Source organism: Babylonia areolata, chromosome 18 (genome assembly GCF_041734735.1).
Source record: "Babylonia areolata isolate BAREFJ2019XMU chromosome 18, ASM4173473v1, whole genome shotgun sequence".
Lineage (NCBI taxonomy): Eukaryota > Metazoa > Mollusca > Gastropoda > Neogastropoda > Buccinidae > Babylonia > Babylonia areolata.
This window is the reverse complement of record NC_134893.1, coordinates 22859337-22886831: the sequence shown is the minus strand read 5'-3', so window position 1 is coordinate 22886831 and position 27495 is coordinate 22859337. Positions and strand designations below refer to the sequence as shown.

The 27495-nt window shown below is 41.8% G+C and overlaps 3 protein-coding genes across 8 annotated transcripts in view; 2 read left to right on the top strand and 1 right to left on the bottom strand.

The window, feature by feature from the left end:
• Positions 1 to 3207: 3207 nt before the first annotated feature.
• On the top strand, positions 3208 to 15767 carry LOC143292573 (uncharacterized). The gene is made up of 2 exons (XM_076602998.1): positions 3208 to 3670; positions 14675 to 15767. The coding sequence occupies exons 1-2, from the start codon at positions 3668 to 3670 to the stop codon at positions 15761 to 15763; spliced, it is 1092 nt and encodes a 363-aa protein (XP_076459113.1). The 5' UTR covers positions 3208 to 3667; the 3' UTR covers positions 15764 to 15767.
• Positions 15768 to 15956: 189 nt separating this feature from the next.
• On the top strand, positions 15957 to 18395 carry LOC143292574 (uncharacterized). The gene is made up of 2 exons (XM_076602999.1): positions 15957 to 16427; positions 18178 to 18395. The coding sequence occupies exons 1-2, from the start codon at positions 15957 to 15959 to the stop codon at positions 18379 to 18381; spliced, it is 675 nt and encodes a 224-aa protein (XP_076459114.1). The 3' UTR covers positions 18382 to 18395.
• Positions 18396 to 18797: 402 nt separating this feature from the next.
• Positions 18798 to 27495, bottom strand: part of LOC143292571 (uncharacterized) — a 140027-nt gene continuing 131329 nt past the window's right edge. For 5 of the 6 annotated variants that reach the window (XM_076602992.1, XM_076602993.1, XM_076602995.1 and 2 more), the window contains one exon: positions 18798 to 24829. In XM_076602992.1, coding sequence (XP_076459107.1) covers positions 24239 to 24829 — 591 coding nt within the window. In that variant the 3' untranslated portion in view covers positions 18798 to 24238. The remainder of the gene's footprint in view (positions 24830 to 27495) is intronic. The other variant, XM_076602996.1, reaches the window with a different exon arrangement.

Below are 27495 nucleotides of genomic sequence, written 5' to 3'. Positions count from 1 at the left end.
CACCCCACACCTCCCTCCCACTCAACCTGGGCCTTCAATAGTGGACTAGGTGCTAGTCTTTCTGATGAGAAGATAAAACGAGGTTCCGATCGAATGCAGTATCCACTTAGCACAAGGAATAATTACCCTCGGCAAAAAAAAAAAAAAAGAAAAAAAAGAAAAGAAAAAAAAAGTGATTTTCTTTGGTAAAATTCAATATAAAAATTCACTTTGATGGTAAAACGAATACACTTGTAAGCAGAAAAAAATGCTAGGAAAAAAAAGGTGGCGCTGGACTGTGGCGATGTGCTCTCTCCCCAGGGAGAGCATCCCGAATCACACACAAAGACATCTGTTGTGGCAGAAAATAACAACAAAACAACAACACCACCACCACCAAGAACAACAACAACGAAAATAGCTGGTGAAAAAACAACAACAAACAAACAACAACAACAACAACAAAAACCAAACAAACAACCCTCCCTGTCCCCCCTCCCCCTTACCCTCCTCCCCCTCGCTCCTCGCTCCTCGCCCCCCCCCCCCCGCCCCCCTCCTCCCCCATAAACATGACAAAATGAATCGATATGAGTGAATAACATTCTGCAACTCTCTGGTTTCTGCCAGCATGATTACAAACCTGCCGTCCAAAAATTGCGTCCAGAGAGAATAAAGAAAAATACTGTTATTCATCACACAAACCGCCCCTAGCATCAACATGAACATGAACATGAACACGAACAACAACAACAACAACAACAAACAACAACAACAAACAACAACAGTCTTTGGATTCACCCGCCGTGGTAGTTTGATTAGGAACAGCAGTGGACAGGGCTATTGATTTCTCTCCGATGGTCATCAGATTTTCTTGACAGTCGGTTCACTGTCCGGTCCGTGAAGATTGATCGTTCACGTTCCATCCAGGGTTAACTGGGTGTGTGGAATGGTGGGTCGTTTCTTTTTCTTTTTTTTTTCTTTTTTTTTTTTTTCTAGCAGACATGTTTTTTGAATTTTTTTTTCTTGTATGATTATCATGGTGATGATGATGATGATGATGATGGTGGTGGTGGTTACTGTTCAACATCATCATCATCATCATCATCATTCTTCTTATTATTACCATTATTGTTAGTTGTAGTAGTAGTTGTTGTTGTTGTTGTCAATAATAATAATAATTGATTGATATGGATACATATATAGCGCCTATCCTCGGTCGGAGACCAAGCTCTAAGCGCTTTACAAACACGGGGTCATTTACACAACAGGCTGCCTACCTGGGTAGAGCCGACTGACGGCTGCCATTGGGCGCTCATCATTCGTTTCCTGTGTCATTCAATCAGATTTCAGGCACGCACACATACACACTCAGACAAACATGTAACATATAACATTTTACGTGTATGACCGTTTTGTTTATTTACTCCGCCATGTAGGCAGCCATACTCCGTTTTCGGGGGTGTGCATGCTGGGTATGTTCTTGTTTCCATAACCCACTGAACGCTGACATGGATTACAGGATCTTTAACGTGCGTATTTAATCTTCTGCGTGCGCATACACACGAAGGGGGTTCAGGCACTGGCAGGTCTGCACATATGTTGACCTGGGAGATCGGAAAAATCTCCACCCTTTACCCACCAGGTGCACCGAGATTCGAACCCTGGACCCTCACATTGAAAGTCCAACGCTTTAACCATTCGGCTATTGCGCCCGTCGTAATAATAATAATAATACTAATAATAGTATTTATATAGCGCTGAATCTTGTTCAGACACAAATCTAAGCGCTTATGTTGTTGTAATAGTAGTAGTATTGTTATAAGTAGTATTATCACTAATTATACCTATTAGTATCATTACTGACTATTAGTATTATCACTAATCATTAGTATTAATATTATTTGTAATATTGTAAACCATTACTATTCCCCTTTCGTTGTGGGAAAGGTAAGATGTGGCTATCGTGATGTACTGATGAAAAAATCCGAACAATTAAAATATTCTGATTACGCCTTGTTAAACCGTCTACCACAGATAAACACAGCAAGAGTATTACAAGTGACAGGGACAGGGACACAGACACGGATACGGACATGGACACACACACACACACACACACACACACACACACACACACACACACACACACACACACACACACACACACACACACACACACACACACACACACACACACACACACACACACACACACACACACACACACACACACACACACACACACACACACACACACACACACACACACACACACACACACACACACACACACACACATACACCGTGGGTCGATCTCACCCAGTCTGTTGGTGGGCAGACACCAGGAAATCCAATGCGGGGACATGACTGCCTCAAATCGTCCGTAGCATCAGTTTATTGCGCTCCTGGCTGATTGACACACAGAGGCCGGAAATTGAACAGCCCTGTTGTTCTGGTCATTCAGGAAGGTCTCTCTCCGGAACTATATCCGTCATCAGCGCTATCATGCTTTGGCGAGGGGTGGGGGTGAGGGAGGGGGTTGGGGGGGGGGGGGGGGGGGGGGGGGGGGCGTGGGAAGTCGATGGTGGTGGTGGTGGTGGGGTCGTCTGTGTTTCTGTGTGTGTGTGTGTGTGCGTGAGTGTGTGCCCATTGTGTGGTCTCTGGAAGGACATCTGACTTTATGTTGAATGAATGATTTACTGATGTTTGACAGTCTCCTGCCCCATACATCCCACTCCCCCCTGCACCCCCTCTCTCTTCCGTACCTTCCCCCCTCCCTTCCGCCACCCACCCCCCACCCCCCCGCCCGGCCCCCCGCCACCCAACACGTCTCTCCTCCTTCTTTTCCCGCTCCCCATCCTCCAAGCAAATCATTCCTTGGGTAAACACAACCGTCACGCATGGAAACCGTTAATAATGCTGTCTTCTCTTACACCCCCCTCACCCCCGCCCCCCTCTCTCTCATGCACATTAATTTTGTGTGTGTGTGTGAATGAGTTCGTGTTTCAGTGTGTGTGTGTGTGTGTGTGTGTGTGTGTGTGTCTGTGTGTGCGTGCGTGCATGTCTCAATGTGTGTGTGTGTGTGTGTGTGTGTGTGTGTGTGTGTGTGTCTGTGTGTCTGTGTATGTTTACGTCATGGCGTAAACACCCGCTGGATCGTTGATCTAGCAAAGTGGGAAGGGCTGCCAGCAGCCGCATCTCCAAGGGGCCTGGATAAAGAACAGAACAAACTGCTGGTGTCCAAGGTGTGACTTGGTCACTTCTGCACCTCCTCCTCCTCTTCCTCTATTGTGGTGGCAGCTGCTGCTTCTTTCTTTTGGCCAAGACTTTCCACACGAACTGACATGGAACTTGGTGTTCGGCCCTGTTAAAAAAAAACTGTGCGTCATTGGGATTTTGATGAATAATATTTCGGTTAAAAAAAGGAAAAAACAACAACGCAACAACAAAAAAACAACCACAATCCAGCAACCACAAAGAAAGAGAATACATCCCGAAATGACAACAACTACAATAACAACAACTGAAATAGTCATGATCAATCATTATGATGAACTGAACTGACAGCATGAAACTGTGTGTGGATGTGCAGCGTTTCCAATAAACATTCGCATTTTTGGTCCCGAAACTGATTGTTTGTTGTTGTTGTTTTTTAAGGGAAGTTATCTTACAAGGATTTAGCCGCATCATGGTAAGTACAGTATTTTTTCTGATATCATAGTTTATTCATAGTTCTTTTATTTTTCCTGATAACATTATCCAATATGTCTGACACAATCTTTGATAGTATTGAAAAGAATGCCGTGTACTTCATATGCAGCAATATCATCTTTACATTTACTTCTCATTTATTGTTAGATTTATTCTTTAAAATAGGGTGGGGTTGGGGCGTATGTCATTTTTTTTCATTTGCAAGTGGTCATCTCGCTTTTATTATTTCAAAGGTCACACTCATCTCTTAAAAGTGAATTATTGGTCTTTCATCAGTTACGCTGATTACTTATTTTGCATCCACGCCCATCTTGAAAACTTTTTTGTTTCTTTTTTTTCCAACAACAACAACAAACCAATAATAACAACAACAAAACAAAAACAAACGAAGTCCCATGAGCAGCTTTTTCTTAGCGAACGAAAAAGAACCCACGACAACAAGAATGTTGTCAGTGGCAAAATACTGCCAACAAAACAAGAAAACAAACAAACAACAACAACAACAACAATGAACGAATACCTAGATGAATGAATAAATAAACAAATAAATGAATGAATGAATGAATAAATAAATAGATAAACAAACAAATAAATACTAGATAGATAGACAGACAGACAGATAGCTAGCTAGCTAGCTAGCTAGCTATATTTATAGACAGATATATGAAATAAAAATATTTGAGTCAAACGAATATATTTGCAGACAGAAAAAAAAGAAAAGAAAGAAAGAAAGATAGATAGACAGATAGATAGATTTATAGACAGACAGATTTATGAAAAAAAAAACCGAATACATTTTCGGACAGAAAAAAGAAAAGAAAAGAAAAAGATAGATAGATAGATGAATAGTTAGCTAGATTTATAGACAGATAGACAGATGTATGAAATTTTAAAAAAATTGAGTCAAACGAATACATTTTCGGACAGAAAAAAGAAAAGAAAAAGAAAAGTGGCGCTGTACTGTGGTGATGCGCTCTCTGCAGTGAGACAGAGGACACTGCTGGGACAGAAAGTAATACAACACCATACAATACAAGACAAGACAAGACTAGACAAGGCTAGGCAAGGCAAGGCATCGAGGCACAATACAATACAATACAAGGCAAGGCAAGGCAAGACTAAACAAGGCAAGGCAAGGCAAGGCATCGAGGCACAAAACAATACAATAAAATACAAGGCAAGGCAAGGCAAGGCAAGGCAAGACTAGACAAGGCAAGACTAGATAAGGCGAGGCAAGGCAAGGCATCGAAGCACAAAACAAAACAATACAATACAATACAAGACAAGACAAGACAAGACAAGACAAGGCAAGGCAAGGCAAGGCAAGGCAAGGCAAGGCAAGGCATCGCACCACAATACAATACAATACAATACGACATAACACAATAACATAACTCTTACAATGCTGGAGACGTATGTTTGGTTGATGTACTCTGGCTACAAGATTTCAATGGCCCGTCCATGATAACAAAAACAAGACAAGACATTAAGTTTTTTCCCCCTACAAAGGAGCACTAAAAACACACAAGAAAACATACATTTTCAATCGATAAAGAGTGTCAAGTCACAAATTACACAAACACTGGAAAAACAAAACAAACCCACCCCCCCCTTCTACTCCATTTTCTCCCAAATTATCATTCATCCCCCATCCACTCCTACCTTTAAAACGATAACAAGTCAAATGGGAAAATTGATACTTTTAACAAAATGTCTACAATCACCAGTAGGAATGTCTGACGGGACATTAATGATTAAACAAACTCCCACCCCATAAAAAAACACACAAGCAAACAAACAAAAACCCAAACAAAAAACAAACAAACAAAAAGCCTCACACTCCATTACACTCCAGGAACAAAAACTCAAACCAACCGCATGATTTTTAACTTAAAAAATATTACTTAGAAATCGTATATTGAAACGGTGACAACCATAGGCGTTGTTGTAGTCTCCAACAAGTGAACTGTGAAGACCAAATGAGGAGGCGCACATCCCATCCCCCACCCATGCAGTTGTGCCCTGGCAGGAAGTCTTTGGGTTGTGTGTCTGTTGCTATACATGAGCATGTTGGTCACAGTTGTCTGTCTCTGTCCTCGACGTCATGTCAGCGGTGATCCTGTTCTTTCTATCTCCGTCCCCGCATTCATCTCCACACACCCTACCTCGCCTTCCACGATCGCCTCTTGACCAACTTTGTTTCCGCGTTTTCATATCTATACCCAGTTCAGTCCAGTAACTCCAGGAGGCGTCACTGCGTTCGGACAACTCCACACACGCTACACCACATCTGCTAAACAGATGCCTGACCAGCAGCGTAACCCAACGCGCTAAGTCGGGCCTTTGAACGAAAAATAAGAAGAAAGTAAAGTAAAATAAGATTAAAAAGTGAATACATAGATAAGTTGTTCAATTGATGAATTGATAAATTAAGATAATAAACAAAAACATAACTAACTTACTACCTAAGTTACTAAATTCAAAATGAAATAAGATATATATATATATATATATATATATATATATATATATATATATATATATATATAAAGATAGATAAATGACATAGATAATAATGATGAAATGATAATGATGGTGATGATGATGATGATGATAAAAATAATAATAAACAGATAAGTAGTTAAATAAACTATTTCTTAAATTAGAATAGTATACAACAATATGAATAAGTAAATAGATGAATATAAATAGATAAATGACGTAGATGATGATGATAATAATAATAATAGTAGTAGTAGTAGTAGTAGTAGTAGTAGTAGTAGTAGTAATGATAATAATAATAAGAAGAAGAAGAAGGAGAAGGAGAAGAAGAATGATACTACTACCACTACTACTACTACTACTAACAATAATAATAATGATGATGATGATGATGATGATATTGATGGAATTGATGAATAGGTAAATATGAAAATAAGGGTAAATACTACGCATGCACACACACACACACACACACACACACACACACACACAGAGAGAGAGAGAGAGAGAGAGAGAGAGAGATTTCCTCGAGCATTGGCTTTACTGGTGTGTTTTTTTTTTGTTTTTTTTTTTTAATTCATATTTTCCCACTAATGTGTATAACCTCTGGAGGTCGCACAGACCGGAAGCGGACTGGTTGGCGACCCAAACCACAGCAGGGGTTATCTCCCATGGAGAGTTGAGTGACGTCACTGACTGAACACTGCGTGACTGGAAATCTTAATGAGGCAAAAGGAAGCAATTGTTAATTTCTTCATCGATGATGTTTCTATAGCGTGGAACGACAGAGCATCACGCGCTTAGCAGCAGCGACACTAGGGAAATTAAAAGATGAGCGAACAAAATCCATCATAAAAGGTTAAAACAATGCTCCATACATCTAAAACATAAGGGCACACACACACACACACACACACACACACACACACACACACACACACACACACACACACACACACACACACACACACAATCTCCAGGACCCAATGCTCCATACATCTAAAACATAAGGGCAGGCACACACACACAATCTCCAGGACCCGACACCTCGACCACTCCACCTTTCACGGAGAAAGACCTCAGTCCTCAATAACTTGATCGTAAGCTGCACACAAACGAATAAAAAACAAAAACAAAACAAACAAACAAACAAGAAACCCAGGCGGGCACACACACACACACACACACACACACACACACACACACACACACACACACACACACACACACAGAGTTTGAACAGGCGTATGCCAGCGAACAAGCGCACTCAAACAAACCACAAGAATGATATTCGCTCTTGGTTTTACATACCTTGAAGTTGTACACCTTTTGTCTTCCTGTTATAGAGCAAAAGTCGCTGTTCCTTGTCAGCTGTTGACTGTTGCATGTTGAATGACTAGGGTTAAATGAATCTCTTTCTGGTAATTCTCAGTGTGTCTAAGTTAGTAATGTTGTTCAGGTTTGGTCTCACAGTGCTGACGCATAGCCTCGTGTTCGGTTTGGTTTTAAATGTCCAATACACACGGCTTAATGGTGCAAAAACGCTTTCAAACACATCGCAGCATCCTTGGAAGGCATGTACTGGTAACCAAATGCAAACTTTACTATCTTTTAAGGCGCGTATTCTGAGGTAATGTGAAAAAACGCACGCTTGATTCCAGAAAATACTACTGTTGAAGAGGTATTGTTCTGAACTTCAATTTGGTCGCCATTTTGCGTCTCGCATCACGCGAACCTTTTCCGACCTCAGCAGTTATATTTCCACCTTCCTGTGACATCAGAGAGAGAGAGAGAGAGAGAGGAGGTGGGGAGGACTCAAAACCGTGTTTTGGGGGCCTTTAGGCAAAAAGTTAAGCCTCCAATGCGGGTTTTACCTGGAAATTACAAGACCGAAGAGATCCATTAAAAAAAAAAAAAAAAAAAAAAAGTCTGATAAGGAATAAGGATATACACTATTTGTAATTTATCTTAAGATCAACATGAAGCATGACAAGATGGATGCTTAACAAATTTGTCTCTTGATGTATCTCTTTGACACACGTTTCAGATAAAAAAAAACAACAACAAAAAAAAAAACAAACAAAGAAACAAAAAAACAACAACAAAAAACCCCAACAACAACAACAAAAACAAACAAAAACAAAAACTAAACAACAACAGCAAAACATAACATGAAATTAGATAGCATAACACGAAATGAAATAATAGCAGATTTTCAACGGATCAAAGTGACTAGGTTATGTATAATATGTACAATGTTTTTATCAACAACAACAACAGCACATAGGTTAGGAAGTAAGAATTACATCTGAAAACAACTTCCCAAAAAGAGCTAAAACGATATCTTATCTAACACCAATTGGCACGTTTGTGTCAAACCTTTTCCAAAAGTCCGAAATTAATCCAGATAATGTAGACACACAGAAAACAGTAAGTCCATGCCCCATTTGGGAGATGAGTAAAGCACAGTTTGATATCAATCATACTGACATTGCGAAAAAAGAAAATCCAAATATCATGGCAACAGATGTCCGATTACACCTTCAGAATCGATACCGTGACCACTTACATATTTACACAGACGGCTCACTCCTAGACAATGGCCAAGCAGGTTCAGCTTTTGTTATAGCAAAACTGAAAACTGAACGATCATACCATATTGGTAAAGATCGGTCAATATTCACAGCTGAACTTATCGCTGTTCTTATGGCTTTAAATTATATTCTTGATCTCCCAGTTTGCCTTCCACAAGTCTTATTTTGTGTTGATTCAAAATCTGTATTATATGCTTTAAACTCATCAAATTGTAAGAACAAGTCCAAAATAATAATAGAAATAAGTCACATTGTACATCTTATGAATTTGAGAGGAACACATATAAATTTTTGTTGGGTTCCTTCTCACCTTGGTCTCCTATATAATGAATGGGCTGACAGGGCTGCAAGAAAAGGTGCAAAACACCAACAGGGAACCACATACCTTTATGTACCTTTGTCTGTACAAGAGGGGTACCGCTTACTAGAAAAAGCATCATGGAGCAAAGTCAGGGAAGTATACCAGCAAAATGGCAAAATTTTAAATAAAAGTATAAATAATATTCAACAACCGGAATCTATCAATCAATCAAATACATTCAGTAATTTATTCAGATTAAGGCAAATTCGGGCATTATCAAACAGGATAAAGCTGAACGCTTTTATAACAAAGTTCAGCAGAGATGTTAACTCTCTCCATACGAACGGCGAAAGAGACGACGTTAACAGCGTTTCACCCCAATTATGACCATCAAAATATTGCAAGCGGAAGGCTCTTATACTGAAGAGGTGAATGTTGACAAACAATACCACAATTCTGACGACGGAAGCTAAAGGTTGGGTCATTGAGACACCCACCGGACATCCGAGGGATCTGTGTAGAGGAGAAGAGAGGACTGGCCGTACTGAGTGAGTTAAATGCATATGTGGAGAATCTGTTTCTAGAAAACACATACTCTTTGAATGTCAGAGTCTGAAATCGTTTTTACCAAACTTCTCGGAAAATTCTTTTGAATGTATTTTTGACAATTTCAAGATGCTATCTGCTATTGCAGAAGGTTTGCTGCATAGTCCAACTGGACATTTGTTATAGTTGTTACAGTTGTTTGATGTTAGCGTTTCCTTCTATATTGTGCCTATGTCTCCCGTTTTTTAATGCTTTATTTTTTCCAATGCTCTGTATCTTTCCCCACCACACACACACACACACGCACGCACACATACACACACACACACACACACATATGCGCGCACACGCGCACACACACATACACACACACCATTTTTCACCCTCTGCCCAATACCGTTCCCTCCACCACGCCCCGCCCTCCACCCTCCCGCACCCCCACACCTCCCCCTCCCCCCCCCTTTTTTTCCCGTCTAATATCACTTAAAGTGGAAGACGTTAAACTGAAGACTACTACTACTACTACTACTACTACTACTACATAGGTTAGGAAAACTATTGACAGATAGACACTAAAACAATACACATCAATGTCACAAAGATACGTTTCTCTCTCAAAATTAGTTTTAAATGGCTGAGAGAGACATGAGAAGAAAAGACAGAGAGAGAGAGAGAGAGAGAGAGAGAGAGAGAGAGAGAGAGAGAGAGAGAGAGAGAGAGAGAGAGAGAGAGAGAGAGAGAGAGAGAGAGAGAGATTCGGATGATTTATTCAGAAAAAAGGCAGTCCATTATGAAGAGGTTGTGTGTAAACTTATTTCGAAAACATAAAACATTCATTACGTAACACAACAGAACAAAACAAAATATAGATTGATAATCAGGTACACATAAGGTAAGAGAGAGAGAGACAGAGAGACAGAGAGAGAGAGAGAGGCAGACAGACAGACAGAGATCAACAGACAGAGATGGAAGGCATCATGTCTTTGACATCGTATTTCAATAAATGATGGTCGGATAACTAACTATGCGTGATGCGGATGCAGCGCGGATCGAATCGACGGGGTAGCGGTGAAGTGAAAATCGTTACCATGGTGTCATTATCGGTCATTAGCACATGGACTGCCACACATATAGCTAGGACGGCAGTCAGCTTGACATGTAAGCAACGACAAGTAAACCGGCGCAATAGCCGAGTGGTTAAAGCGTTGGACTTTCAACCTGAGGGTCCCGGGTTCGAATCTCGGTAACGGTGCCTGATGGGTATACGTGTGGAGGTTTTTTACCGCTCTCACAGGTCAACACAATTATGTGCAGACCTGCTTCTGCTTGAACCCCCTTCGTGTGTGTACGCACGCAGAAGATCAAATACGCACGTTAAAGATCCTGTAATCCATGTCAGCGTTCGGTGGGTTATGGAAACAAGAACATATACAGCATGCACACCCCAGAAAATGGAGTATGGCTGCCTACATGGCGGGGTAAAAACGGTCATACACGTAAAACCCCACTTGTATATAACTATAGAAGTGAACATGGGAGTTGCAGCACACGAACGAAGAAGAAGAAGACATGCTGAGTGACCGACTGAACGATTGACCATCCTGACCACTAACCGACCGGCAAGTGAAGTAAATTATATATATATATATAAAGAATACAGGAACATTTGTAAAGCAAGAAGGTGTTTCGATATTATGATAATATTTGCATGTAAAATCAAAACAATGAAAGGAATGTAATATGTTTCAACTGCGTAATGTTCGCTTGAGTTTTCCGAGTCTTTGTGCGTTTTTATCTTTTTTGTAAAACTTGTGTTTGCAGACATTCATTTTGGTACTGACTCTTCTTCTTCTTCTTCTGCTTCTTCTTCTTCGAATGATGATGATTATTATTACCCCCGAAAACGGAGTATGGCTGCCTACATAGCGAGGTGAAGATGGTCATCCACGTAAAAGCCTACTCGTATACATACGAGTGAACGTGGAGGTTGCAGCCCACGAATGAAGAAGAAGAAGGAAAAGATTATTATTATTATTATTATTATCATGTATAGATACTGCGATTACAAAATCTGAGCATTTCCATCTCCCAGTCACGACTATGACCGCGATATTACGCCAGGCACCTGGTAATCTCTTCAACGACTTACTATGTCTGTTTCATCGGGGCTTATTATCTCATCACAACCTATCATCTCTTTGTGTAATCACGGCCTGTTACCTCTCATCACAACTTTGACATCTGCTGAAAGGTTACAAAGGCACCAAAGTCATCCCCCAAAAAAAAAAAAAAAAATCTCATTGCCTTTATTTCTAACTTGAAGATCATGGGGCTACTTAATTCACCCCGATATATTTCTTTTTTCCTGGCATCAAGCCGAACTTGAATTAAAGTTATTCAACTGCTTGAGAAATACACATAGGAGGAGTCTCCCAGCGAGCTGATCATACATTTTGAACTGTCAGGAATTGTGTTGTTCATTCTCGAGGCAAACTGGAATAAAACTGATAGGAGATGGCTCCATCTATCACTTGATATCATACAGGGACTACAGAAATGTTTTACTGTTCACCATTGGCTGAATACTGATATACAAACTTATGTATGTATGTATGTATGTATGTATGTATGTATGTATGTATCTCTCTCTCTCTCTCTCTCTATATATATATATATATATATATATATACAGAGAGAGAGAGAGAGAGAGAGAGAGGGAGGGAGAGATACATACATACATACATGCATACATACATAAGTTTGTATATCAGTATTCATATATATATATATATATATACATATATATATATATATATATGGAGAGAGAGAGAGAGAGAGAGAGAGAGAGAGAGAGAACGAACGAAATTTAATTTCTACAAGGTAATGAGATGAGCAAAGGTAGATGCTTTTTACTCCACCCAGCCCTGGGGGACAACAAAAAACAAACAAAAAAACAAACCCAAAACATAAAGAAAGAAAAAAAGTTCACACAAAACAACACATGCAACACCCAGAAGAGACAGACAGACAGACAGACAGACAGACAGACAGATACAGACACAGACAGACCGAGAGAGAGAGAGATCGACTGTCTGACGACTTCAGTTCCGAAATAGGTTGGAGAGGTATTTCTGTACACTGACAATTGTTGCAGAAACAGATAGGAGAGATATTTCTGTACACTGGCTATTGTTGCAGAAATAGGCATGAGAGATATTTCTGTACACTGGCTATTGTTGCAGAAATAGGCATGAGAGATATTTCTGTACACTGGCTATTGTTGCAGAAATAGGTAGGAAAGATATTTCTGTACACTGGCTATTGTTGCAGTTACTACACTTTCGGTAAGGGCTGTGCCATCTCTGGCCACATCGAAGGCGATCATTTCCGCCATGAGCTGTTCACTACTATGTTTCGGTGGTAAGACAGCACGAGGCCTCGGGCCACTCCGGTTTCATCCGGTGAAGATCGGATGTTTCGCCAAGTTCGCACAGCACAGGAAAAAAAAAGAAAGAAAAAAAAGTGGTACTGTGACCACGGCCACGCTCTGCATTCAGCAGAGGACTACCGTAGGTTGCTGGGGGAAAAAAAAAGAGGTTGAAAAATACACGCTCGTATATATTTTTCAGTGCATTTATTATTACTATTATCTTTTTCTTCTCCCATTTTTTTTTTACCTGTAAAGCCATTTAGATGTCACACTGCGGAACTGTTGGCCAGATTCCCTTACGTTTGTCTGTTGTGTTACAAAACCTGAGGTTCTGCAAGTAGTTTTCCCGTAAACTCGGCAATGTTGCCAGTCCATCTATATTTTAACCGTTTTCCTCTCATTGCATAGTGTTATTCTAATAAAAAGCCCCATTGCCTATTACGGCCATCTAGGCAGTGAATTCAAATCCACCAGGGCTCAGCATAGGAAGGGGTGAATCCACCCATCTCCTTCCGCTGTTTTTACCTTCCTCCACTGATGAAGTCAGGTAACCATTCGCACCTGGGTGGAGTGAGGAAAATCGGAGTAAAAGTGCCTTTCCCCAAGAACACAACACCAGGTCGAAACGAGGGTTTTGAACTCTTGACCGACGGGCGCAATAGCCCAGTGGGTAAAGCGTTAGACTATCAATCTCAGGGTCCCGGGTCCGAATCTCGGTGACGGTGCCTGGTGGGTAAAGGGTGGAGATTTTTTCCGATCTCCCAGGTCAACATATGTGCAGACCTGTTACTAGCGCCTGAATCTCCTTCGTGTGTATACGCAAGCAGAAAATCAAATACGAACGTCAAAGATCCTGTAATCCATGTCAACGTTCGGTGGGTTATGGAAGCAAGAACATACCCAGCATGCACACCCCCGAAAGCGGAGTATGGCTGCCTACATGACGGGGTAAAAACGGTCATACACGTAAAAGCCCACTCGGTACATACGAGTGATCGTGGGAGTTGCAGCCCAAGAATGCAGAAGAAGAACTCTTGACCACTGGATCAGAAGTCCAACGCCTGTCTGGTTCTACCACGGCGCCTCCATTATTATTGTACGCTTCTGTAAATAGGCCACTACAGCACAAGACAATGGAAGGCGAACCGAATGTGCCATGATCGAAGGAGAGTCTTGTTCATGTCGTCATCTTGACTAAGGAAAGGCATGTATTCAATGTCCCGTCAGGAAAGAAATAATAATTATGTTCAATGTTCCGTCATACATATTGGTGATTGTAGACACCCATTAAAAAGTATCAATTTTCACAACTGAAGTCGGACAAAGACAGAGACACTGACAGGGACTGAGACTGAGACAGACGGAGACAATGCGAGAGATACACTCAGAGAATGACAGAGACAAAAACAAAGTCAGAAAGACATGTGAAGTTGGTTGTTTAAAAAAAAAAAAGTTGTTGTTATTGTCGTCGTCGTCGTCGTCATCATCATCATCATCATCAACATTATCTTTTTTTTCTTTTTTTTTTCTTTTTTATTATCATTTTTTTTTTTTTTTTTTTTTTTTTTTTTACAAACGAACACAACTACCAAAGCACCGCGTTCTTTTCAGTGCTCCCAGGACGACTCCCCAGTGGTGGAGGCGGGGCTGTTCACGGTCCGACAGACGGCCTGGCCCGAAGACCAGCTGGACGTGTTCGCCACGTACCGCGCGGCGCGCGTGCTGAACGTGGTCACGCCGCCTGTCCTGTGCTCCGTGGGCGTCATTGGCAACGTGATGACGCTGCTGGTGCTGACGTGTTCGGCGCTGCGGACCAACGCCTGCTGCAGGTACCTGGCGGCCCTGGCGCTGTGCGACATAGCCGTGCTGCTCCTCAACTTCTGCTTCGGCTTCGTGGACGCCTTCCTCTACACATTACTCTCCAGCGACGTGGCCTGCAAGCTGTACTACTTCCTCTTCTTCACCTGTGCTCACCTCAGTGCCTGGCTGCTGGTCGCCGTCACCGCGCAGCGCTGCTACGTCGTTTGCCGCCCCATGACGTCACTCACCGTGACGTCAAAGAGGTGCACGGCATACGTCATCGGTGGACTGACGGCGGCGTCTGTAGGGTTGAACTTCCACCACCTGGTGATACGTCAGCTGGTGTGGAGCGAGAGGACGGGCAGCTACATGTGTCACACTGGCCCAGGGACGCGGGACGTGTTCGTGCATCGCGTCTGGCCCTGGATCGACTCCACCGTGTACTGCTTCCTGCCCTCGCCATGTCTCGTCGTCCTCAACTTTCTGCTCGTTCGGGCGCTGAGGAGGGCGGCAGTCTTCAGGAGAAGCCTCCAGTGCCACAATCGCCAGGAAAAGCCAAAGCGGGGAACGTGTGTCTCCACCGTCATCAGAGACAACGCGAAACCACAGTCTGATGTGAACGGTTCAAAGCAGGCTTCTGGTAAACTGTTTGTGTGTAGTAAAGTTAGTGAACCCTCATCCAGGATACTTCGTTCTGTCGTAGTGCCTCGTACTGACAATCCTTTAGCTTCGGCGTGGAATGCTGACACAGCAACACCGGAACCAAACTCAGAGGGTGACAACTTTTCTCAGAGGAAGAATTGGCAGGTTAGACATAGCATCGTTGGTTGTAAAAGAGAAAATACAAAGCTTGGACTGAAACGTATCGGAGGCCGACGTCCTAATGCAGTGTGGTGGTAAAAATGAACACGCTAGCGCCTCCCTTCAGCTGTCTGTCTCTCCAGCTGTTAACCCCGTGCCTGTATCTGCCTCTGCAGAACTCCTGTCCACAGAAAACTCCCCTTTGAACCAACCCGCGAGTCGATGGAACGGACACTCCGAAGGGAACAGACTTTCAAACTCGTTTCACAGCAAAGGAAAAGGGAGGGGCTACATGATCAAGACCAGGAACAACACCAATGCACCAACCGGATATATCAACAACGGGGTCTCCAGTTCCTTTTCCAACAAGCAAAAATGTGAACACTCTGACTTGATAACAAAGTTTAGGAAAAACCGGTGTACGAAAAGCTCCTTTTTCAATAAAAGGACGTATGACATCAAGACCGAGACCCATGAATTCGGCCACGTCACACCGACGCCTTTGGATGACTGTAACGATATCCTCGGCTTGTCCCTGACCGAGCGCAGAGACTGTGAACTGCACACCAGTGCTTTGCCAGCAGACAATGACTGTGGTGGTGTGGCGTCACAAGGAGCAAAGCACCAGAAGCGAGAGAACCACAGTCGTCAGCTGACGTTGATGCCCTTGTTGGCGTCACTGACGTTCGTCACGCTGTCAGCCCCCCTCGCTGTCATGCTCGTGGCCGAGCACACCGTTTGGGTCAGGAACACAGCTGAACAGGTAGGTAAGAATACACCTGAACAGGTAGGTCAACTTTAAACGCCCGATCACGCAGACACACACACACACACACACACACACACACACACACACACACACGCACACACACACACACACATACACACACACTCATGTACATACACTCGCACACGGAGGCACTGGCGTGTACATGCGCATAAATGCACGCGCGCGTGCACATACACGCACATTATACCTACACAGGCAACACACACACATGCACACAAACATACACTCAAAGACACCTACACAAGCAGACAGGCACACATACCTCTGCAGGAAAACACACACACACACACACACACACACACACACACACACACACACACAGTTTCAGTTTTCCAAGGAGGCGTCACAGAGTTCGGAAAAATCCATATACGCTACACCACATCTGCTTGGCAGATGCCTGACAGCAGCGTAACACAACGCGCTGGTCAAGCCTTGAGTGCATGCATGTATTATAATATTTGCATAGCTGTCAGTGTGGACTTCTACAGAATTTTACCAGAGGATAACACTTTTACTGTCATGTTGTTGGGTTTTGTTTCAATGCACAAAGTGCGTGCTGCGCGCGGGACTCGTTTCATCGTCTCATCCATTGGCTCCCCACTGAAGCGAGAATTAAATACAAAGTTGCGTGTCTCTGCTATTCTGCTTTCCACTCCGCAGGACCTACATATCTTTCTGACCTTATCAGTGTTTACACTCCCGCAAGATACCTCCGCTCTTCCTCTGACTGCTACTTTTTGAAACTTCTTCGTGTCAATACAAGAACCTATGGTGAACGTTCTTTCTTCTTTGCTGCTCCTCACATCTGGAACAACCTTCCTCATCATATCCGTGCATCTGATTCTATTTCTGCTTTTCACCCATCACTAAAAACTCAGCTTTTTAAAACCTGTCTGTAAGTACTCTCAGCTTCCTTGTTCTCAAACACCACACATGTCAGCTCACTTTGGATGTATGTGGAGTGAGAAAAGGAGAGTGTGAGTGAGGAGGGGGAGGAAGGGGGTGTTGGGAAAGAGTGGCCATGAATGTTTTATGTAACTTGTAATATTTTCCTTTCATGTAAAGCGCCCCGAGCTCTTAGAGAGAAAGGGAGCTACATAAATGTACATTATTATTATTATTATTATCATCATTAATCCAAATGAGTAGACTCTCAGTTTGATATTTCTGTCAAACTGGAGAAGTGGAGAGAGAGCGGGATTCGAACCAAGACCCTCACGGACACTGCATTGGCAGATAAGCATGCTGACCATAATATTATTGCCATCTACCTTCCGTCTATCACACAAATTACACATACACAGACAGGCATAAAAGCATACACATAAACACACACCTACACACATACACAGGCAGACAGACAGACGAGAATATACGCAAATTGACACACTCACACATTCATACAATCATACCTATTGCTAAGACAGGAACACCAGTACAGAAAGACACACGCACACTCACACTTGCACAGACAGGCACACACACACACACATACACACACACACACGCGTTTGACAAACAAGCACACAGTACACACAAAGGTCCAATCAACACGTTGGATTTTAGCGAGTCAGGCTTCTGCCTATTCTTTTTCTTTAAAAAAAAATATATACATATTTAGCATAGCGAAAAAAAAAAGAACAGTCCACACGCTTCAGACACCTCCATGAAAACCGGAAGCGGAAATGATGACAAAGACCCCCCACCCCCCCACGTGTTGCAGGTGGCGCTGTACACGTTGTTACGTCTGGTGGCCAACACGTTGATGTACGTCAACCACTCCGTCAACTTCCTCCTCTACTGCTTCGCTGGTACCACCTTCCGTCGCCACTGCTGTCAGCTCCTCTGCAAGGTCTGTTGCAGGCTCTGCCCACGTCACCATCGCTGTCGTTCCTCCTCCCAGTCCTGCTGCGTTCCCGCTTCGTAGAGGTTCTCGGCAATGTTCTCCTGCCTGGACTTGGTGGAAGGTGTGGGGAAGGTGGGGCGGGGGGGTATGGGGAGGAGATGAAGTGGGTGTGTGGGTGGGCGACACGCACGCAGGTACGCACAGACACACACATAAACACACACACAAACACACACACCCACATGCACATGGATGCCTATGCAGTGACCAGTTGTTTCTTTGGCACATGTACAAATCCACACAGACCTTCATGGGCATAACTTGCACAAACTGTCGTTCGAGCGCCTGCGTTAGCACTCACGTAGTTACACGAGCGAACACAGACACACAAGCCCACACGCACAAACACACACAGATACACACGCGCGCGCGCGCGCGCGCACACACACACACACACACACACACACACACACACACACGCCAGATGAGCACAAATTAGGACAAAATATTCACATTGTTTTTATTTTATTTTATTTTATTTTTATTCATTTACCATTCTCAACAAGATCACAATCCAGATGTGCGCTTCCTCAATATTTCATTCCTGTACGAAATTCTGTTTTGCATCAGAAACTAAACTGATGAAACAGTGAACGGAGTACTGTGTAATAATAAAATAGAAAAATGCAATCCCGAAACGCATGCCTTATAAATGATCAGAAACCTGTTTACGGAAAGACATAGTCATTTATGTACTTCGGTCCATCTACTTTGCATGCATCTCTACAGGTTAAATATCTTTAAATGTGTACTGGATATCATGCAGTTATGAACTTACCCTTGCAGTGGTATAAATTACGCGGAATATGTATGTACAATTTTGTTTCTCATTGCAGTCAATGTACGACATAGAGAAGGTAAGTATATGGAATGAATACAGTTTTAAGTAGAAGTCACTGACTAAAATAACAGAGAATTCCGATTAAATTCATATCACCAATATGTGCATGGAGAATCGTTTGTTTTTTATAAAGTTTCTGAAAGTCAGTTGGAGGGAGCACAACCCAAAATGGGGATAACCACATAATTATATTTTCGAATGTGTTTTCCTGTATTCACTTCTTATAGAAATAGGTTAATTTATCTTACACTGATATTGATAATTTTGTCACTGTATTTTGGGGGGAAAGATGCGCTTTTTGAATAGGTCTCTAAGAAATACCCTGTACTTTCAAGCACTCTTGGTTTGCACCTAATCAATACATTGGATCACCTGGGAAGAGTATACAATGCTGAATATAATGCTGAAGCGACGATAGTATCAGATACTGACTGGGTATTATACTATTACACCCATTACACAACAATGATCTATGTCAAGCGCGGATAACAAAGGAATAGTCACTTTGCAAATATCAGTCGGTATTCCTGTTTTCCAGCTAAATGCATTGACTGGTGTCCTGACAACAGAGCACAAGCCGACGGAAACGGTCGCTTGTTCCTGATCGTTATTATCGTCCATTGCAGTGAAGATAAAAAAAATCAAACATGCACAAACCGACATCGCGTACAAAGTACATACAAATTTACAAGTAAGTGTATACAAAGGGTAACTAGGCATACTGGAGAGATAGGACAAAGCACAGTGGATAAAGACTTACAATTTATTCATCTACGCATTTCCCGTCAGTCGTCTTAAACAACAACAGCTGTCCAATCATTCCTTTTAAATGGTAAAACCTATCAAAATTTCTTTAAGCATTGTCAACATTTTCTTGTCAGTTATTCTCAGCCTGTGTGTTCAGATATTCTCTTCCGGGGAAAGGGAGTCATATTTCTTACTTCCTTTCCTTTCAGCCTCTCTTTCCTCCTGACCACAGTACATGAACATACAGATTTCACACCAAAAAGTAAAGGACCACTTTATAAAAGCATGTTTTCATAAAATGTTTTTAAAAAATCGAGAGATGATTTGATTTAAAAATACAGGCTACATACGGTCTACCTGTAGCCTCTAACTGAAGACACTGTCATAGGCACACATGCACCAGTGTCGACTTGAAACATACGTTTGAAAAAAACAAACCATGTTTCAGTCCAAAATATACAATTTATTCAGAGAATGAAAACGAAAGATGTGATATTTCATTATACAGAGAATGGGAGCGCAGGTGCAAAGATAGCACCTCTTTCTATGTGTATCGTTGATTACAATGGCTGCAAACAACGCTGTTCGCCTACATAATTCATTCGGCATAATTTCGCCACACCCCAAAGAAAGAAAACAAAGCTGCACAAGTTCCCAAGTGGTCCTTTAAAGTGAATCATGTGGTACTGTGGCAACGTGCGAGTGAGTGACTGTTATCACGGTCTGAGAGTGGCTGGAAGGGAAAGGATGAAGAGACAGAGGAGGTATACAGACACAGATGAAGAAGAAGAAAAAAAAGAAAGAAAAAAAAACCACAAAAAAACCCCTCCCAGTCACTGCACGCACAAAGCAGCACGTTAATGCTATTACTAGAAATGATCACGCATCCTCTCCCAATCCATCTTATTACTGTTCGGTTTTTAGAATCTCCGAATTCTACTTATACCCTAATCATCTTATCCGCCGCACAGTCATCATGGTAGGTAGCTGTGGTCACCATGGAAACATCCAGTTGTGTTTCGGTCGTTATGTAAAGACGTGAACACGTGGGAGATAACGAGACGTCAGCGGGAAAGAGATACGCTGATGCAGAACAACGGGAAAGTCTCGATGTCACAAATAGTGATTAATTTTTGGATGTGTTGCCATGACGAGTGAGCGACAGAACTTGAAAACAGAGATAGCCTCCTCGAAAAAAACCAACAACAACAACAAAAAACAAAAAAAACAAAAAACGATCGTGACAGGAAAATTTTCCGTGTTGGAAGCAAAGTCGAAAAAGTCAGAAAACTGGTGAAGAAAAGCCTGATGCTCGGCTCAAGTTTTTCCCGCTTTTAACTTCAGGATATCTGACGTGTTGTATTTCATACTTGTGGTTTGGCAAACCAAGTATTCCTTCAGCTCTGTTGCAACGTCAGTGATGTCCACCCGCCCGCCTGTTTAACGACTAGAAGAAAAATGGTTACTCTGTGTGTGTGTGTGTGTGTGTGTGTGTGTGTGTGTGAGATACGGATACGGATACGGATAGTTTATTCAATAAAGGCCATGGCCCCTCATGAAGGGGGTACAGTGAATCAACATTCAAAATCAAAACCTTACAAATTACAGAAGTGAATGATAAACTGCAAATGATAATCCACAAATTGGATAATGCACAACTAATAATAATTAACTACATAATACACTGCGAAACTTAAAAGCCTTATATAAGTAAATAGCAAACTGTCTTATAACAGTTTCGTTAGTTGATGACATAAGCATGGCAAGTCGAAATAAAGTAGGGTGTCTATAATATTTTTGTGGAATCCACTCATGTCTAAGGTCATTCAAAGCAGGGCAACACAACACAAAGTGAAGTTCGGTTTCTTCAGCACGTCTGCATAAAGGACAACTAAGATCAGAGACACTGGACTTTCGATAACGATAATGATGAAGAAATATGTCAGAAATTCCAAATCGGAACCTGGTTGTGATATGTTTCAAATGCTTATCCATTTTCATTGACAGATAAGTAGGAATAGAGTGTATAGAAATGAACTGTCTGTAAAACTCAAACCTATCGCTATCTTGAACATGATAAGACCAATCTTGCCATCTACAGTCAATTAATCTTGTTCGGAGTGCACTAATAAATCCCTTTATGTCCCCTACCCCCTGCTGTAACCAAACATAACCAAATCCCAGTTCATATAATCTAACCCTAACCTTTGATACCCAGTTTACCTTGCCCCTCAAATCTAAGTCATATAACATATTAAATGCTTTTTTCGGCAACCTTGAATCTTCCATTTGTGTGTGTGTGAGACAGACACAGAGAGAGAGATAGAGAGAGCGTGCGTGCATGCGTAAGTAACATAACAGTGGAGGGAAGACCGCAAGTGGGTGCCAACAAAAATTCAGAAATCGAGATAACTCAGCATGAAGGTTAGCTATTTAGGATGAATTTACACTGATGGGACAACAATACTTTCTGTATATATCATTTTTCCGTATCAAAGACAGTGAGGACAGAATGAAAATCTTGGACATGAAGTTTAATCCACGTCAGTATTTGAAAGAATATCACGAAGAGGAATTTTTGTTTAATGTCCCGTCACACATATCAGTGATTGAAGAAGAGTATCACGAGAAAGGCACGTTTTAGTTTGAATGAGTCTTGCAACACCACAGCTTTAGGGAATTTTTTTTTGTCTTGTACAAATACCGTTTTATCTCAGTTTTTTTTTTTAACAATTACCACATTTTTCAATGTCGTCATGTACAAATATTTTTTTTTTCAATTTATCTTTACTTCTACTGACCAGCAGCAGATAAAAGCAGCAGTTTTGTGTAAAATTCTTTTTTCTTTAAAAATTCCATCCTGTTTACACAAACTTAAAACTTCAGAATTAAAAACTATAATTCGTGGATTCAACTACGAATTAGAAGTGCAAAATGCTATAAAATTCTGCAAGAGTCAGCAACTCTTCATAACTACCGTTCAGCACCATGCTTAAGAGGCATTGAATTCAGTGAATCACCACATGCTGTAAAACAAAGATGAAAAAAATGACGGGGAAAAAAACAAAACAAAAAAAACCCACAAAACAACAACGACGACAACACGACAAAGAAAACTATGTAGTGGCGAAAGCTATGTACAAAAGTCAACGATTACTCCGTAACAAATTCAAATGGAATAAACTATCGGAACTCACATGCATAATCGGAGATAAATATTGCAACCACCCATGCAACAAAATAATCCAAGCACGAAACAAAGTCCTCGTTAATTAAGGTCGTAGACACTATTGAACATACAGCTGAATACATGCAGACTGGTCAGATCTGGTTAGTCACATCCTGTCATCACAGGATCATGATTTTATATTGTACAAACTGGCAGATTTGGGGGGCGAGAATGTGTCACGTGTTAAAACGTTTATTTGCAGTGTGTCGTTTTCGTCAGAAATATCTTACACTGCAAAAAATCCGTTCAGCATATTCCGAATCACGTACAATTGTCCAAGAAACACATATTTGCTCGAAGCAAACGTTTCTTACTGTTTAAAACTGGATTTGTACAATTCAAGACACGCCTGCGTCTACACAGTGCAATCTTTGGTAAAGAAATCCAACGCACTGTCTGAACGAAGATGCAGACTGGTAAAATACCCGTCGGTTCTTCGTTCTTAGTTTGATATCTTGGTCTTTCATTAAGGATCAGGAGATGGTATGAAAGAATCATCTGCAAATGGTTTGCGGGGATAGTCTCCTTCATGCAGTTCTACCATAAAAAAAGGGTCACTGAATCCATGCTGCTTTGGATTATGCGCCATGCCATAGCTTGTCTTTTATAAAATTCAGTAAGATACCATGCCATCACAAACACGTTGCTTTCTTCGTCGTTGTTGGTTTTTTTCATGCACATCTGGTCATGCGAAGCACAATTTGCAAGCCGTTTACATCGACTGATACAACAGCTTAACTATAAAGAACAATTTTTTCTTGGAATACAGTCGGCAGATAAATATCTTTTCCTTTGACAAATCTGTAAGACTCTAGCAGGTAAGTTTTCACAATTCGCTATTTTTTCTCAAATGTTACTTTCAAGTGCCGCTGATAAATACAACTCCTTTAGCACAATAACTTTGACCTGCTGAAAAGTAATTTCATACTGCAAAACATATGCGGCTGTCTATATCCAAGAGATGAAACTATTTTCTTTCCTGAATTTCTGTTCTTCTCTCTGTATTTCTATGTTTTCATTCTTCTTCTTCTTCATCTTACTTCTTTTTTTTTAAAACCAATTTAAGCATGACCGCTCTGGACCATTTCCGGGAACTCTTCCTCCACCTCCAGGTCAGTGGCCTCCCCTTGCATGATGCGCCGCTCCCAGAAGGCAGCGCGCGCCGAGATGCAGCCCGACTTGATGCGGGGAGCGAGGGGAGATCCCCCCACCTCCTCCTCACCTTCCCCCACCGCCGGAAGAGAAGCAGCAGCGGCAGCAGAGACCGGAGTGAGGGTGAGGGTGCTGACCGGGTGGCGATCACCCCCGTCACAGGAAGACGACACCCGCTCCTCTGTCTCCGGGTAGATGAGCACGGGCTGATTGCTGGGGTCCAGGTCTTTGTAGCGGCCAGACGGGGACACGTTGGGCATGGAGTCCCGTTTCTTCACAGCGACAGGCTGCTTGTGGTGGTGTTGCTGACTGTGAGACAGGCTGACCGAGAGGGAGGAGGAGGAGGAGGAGGGGGTGTGCTCCTCAGGCCGTCCTGGGCTGGAGCTCTGCAGGTGAAGGGTGGCCTTGGACTGGTGGTGGTCCGGCACCGTGCTGTTTCCGGCCTCCCTAAGGGTCTGCATCTGGTCCTTGGTCAGACTGCGAGCCGTGATGCTGTGTATCTGCACACCCAGGGTGGACACACTCAGCATAACTCAGCACGGGAAAAAAGCATAAAGGTCTAAGAAATTTATTCCTTTTAGCACACTTCAGCACAGTACATTTTTCGAAGAAATTTCATCCTTACAGCCCTGCCCAGCACGGCAGAAAGTACCAAGAAATGTAATCATTTCAGCACAGGTCTGATAGCAAACAAGTTCAAAGAAATTTAATCCATTTAGAACAGCTCAGCACGGAACAAAGTTCTAAGACATTCAATCCTTTTAGCACAGCTTAGTGCGGGAAAAAGTTCAAAGAAATCTAATCCTTTTAGCACAGCTTAGTGCGGAAAAAAAGTTCAAAGAAATTTAATCCTTTTGGCACAGCTGAGCAAGGGCAAAAACATCAAAGTAATTTCATCCTTTTGCCCCCACGTTTGGGATGTGGATGCAACAACAGCAATGATTACACATTGAATCGCTACTTCAGTCCGACGATGTCAAACCAAACGGGCATAAAACACGCAGCAAATATAAATGCAGAAAGTAATAATGAAACGTTTCAAGCCAATAATGAAACGTTTCAAGCGAGTCCAGTCAATTTTCAGCAAACTGGCATGTGCGTTACGAATGTATGGTCATTTCATACGCCCATCCCACTGTGCATGTATTTACTTAAGTCTTGTTTTCTTCCCTGAACAAAATAAATGGCAAAAATCGAATATTGACGAATGAGATCGCTATTTATATGGCATCAGTCTATTTGGATTTGCGAGTTCCTTTATATAAGCTAACTTGATGAGCTAAAGTAACAAAAATCAACAAAGCAACATAGCACTTGTTCGATTTGTGTGAGCATTATCTATTGATATCCATGCAGTGCAAGACACAAAAATGAAATAAAGAGTCGTACTCTACTGATCGCTGAGTATTTCTGTTCAGAATCACAATTATTTCCCATAATGTCTTGAAACAGACAAACAAACATCAACCTTCTTATCCACCTCCCCATCGCACATACATCAAAAACATACCCCTATCCATAGATAGATCATGCACGCGCATACACATTCAAACACACTCAAACACACCATACCCAAATTTCTTATCGCACATGCCTATATTATGGCAACGTGATAAAATGCTTTCAGAAAAAAAACCCTAAGGATAACAGGGTGACAGAAACACGCACCTGGGACAAGTTATCTGCCCCACCTTGCACTAAATTCACAACACCGTGACAAATGTGAGAAATAGGACATACACCTGTGACATTAAAATGCACTCAAACAGCAGTCCCATCTCAACACGATCACGATCATCTATCAACCAGAGTTGAGAAAAGAGACAGAAAGTCGGCAGGCCTACCAAGCAAAATTTTGCGTCACTGCAACTCACTAACCACTTTTCGACAACTGTATCTGGGATAATCATGTATCAGTTCATGCAATGTGTAATGTAGAATATTATGTGTTTTGTAAAACACCTTGAGCAGTTTTCTGGATAGAATGCTATATAAGTAGTATTCATTCTTCTTCTTCTTCTAACCATCATCATCATCATCATCGTCGTCATTATCATCAACACTATCATCATCATATTCATTATTATTATTATTATTATTGATATTCAGTGATGAGGAAAATGTATTCACTTTCATCTACTGCTCTCGTTGATGGTCATATTTCAGTAGTTCAGCAAACGTAAAACATTGCATCGTTTGACATGTAACAACCATTTCAAAAAGCGGCATCTGTGTGTTGCAGAGACAGGTGGCTGTATTGTATATACGCAAACCGTTACTGGATACACCGATACACTTAACAGTTCAATTTTCATCTTGTATGTACTGACGCATTTAACCAAATTCTATACAGATGAAACTGAAACAACGTTGTTATTCTAAAGAAAACAAACAAACTATCGTATACAGCTTAACATCAAATGAAAAGACGAACTGACAATTCATCAGAAAAAACAAACAACAACCAAACCCGCAAGATGTTACCCCATTTTTCGTAAAACTTTCAAGTTTACAACAGATTTCCACAGTAAGAGAAAAAATGGAGTGTTGGGCTGGTGGTCACGCGTTCCCCCACGAAGCAAGATAATCTGAAAACAAGGGATCGAATCCCCACAATACTTTCTCCCCATCCACAAGGGGTGGTCTGGATGCTAGTCATTTTGATTGGACGAGAAACAGAGGTCCCGTGACCGTAGCATGCAAGTAACGCACGTGAAAGAACCCACGGCAACAAAACAGTTGTCCCTGGCAAAATTCTACAGAAAAACAACAAATTTTGATAGTAAAACAAATAAAACATTTTTTGATAGTGAAACAAATATACTCGCAGGCAGAGAGAAAAATACAAGTGTTGTTGTACTGTAGCGATGCGCTCTTCCAAATCTCACACAGTCATCGTTTTGACAAAGATTAATATCATGTCAAAAGCAAAGTGACACGCACACATAAGATACTTTCTGAGTCATAAAATGTGTTTATTCATTTCCTGCTGGTGCGAAAGATTCAGCATATTTTTCAAGTCTGGGGCGTTGACCTTTTCCCCCACCTCTCTCTCTCTCTGTGTGTGCGACACATACACAGACTCTCAGCACGCAGTCATGAAAGAACCAGATATCCTTATCACCTATTTTCGTTCTTTCAATATATGAAACACACCACAGTTCAT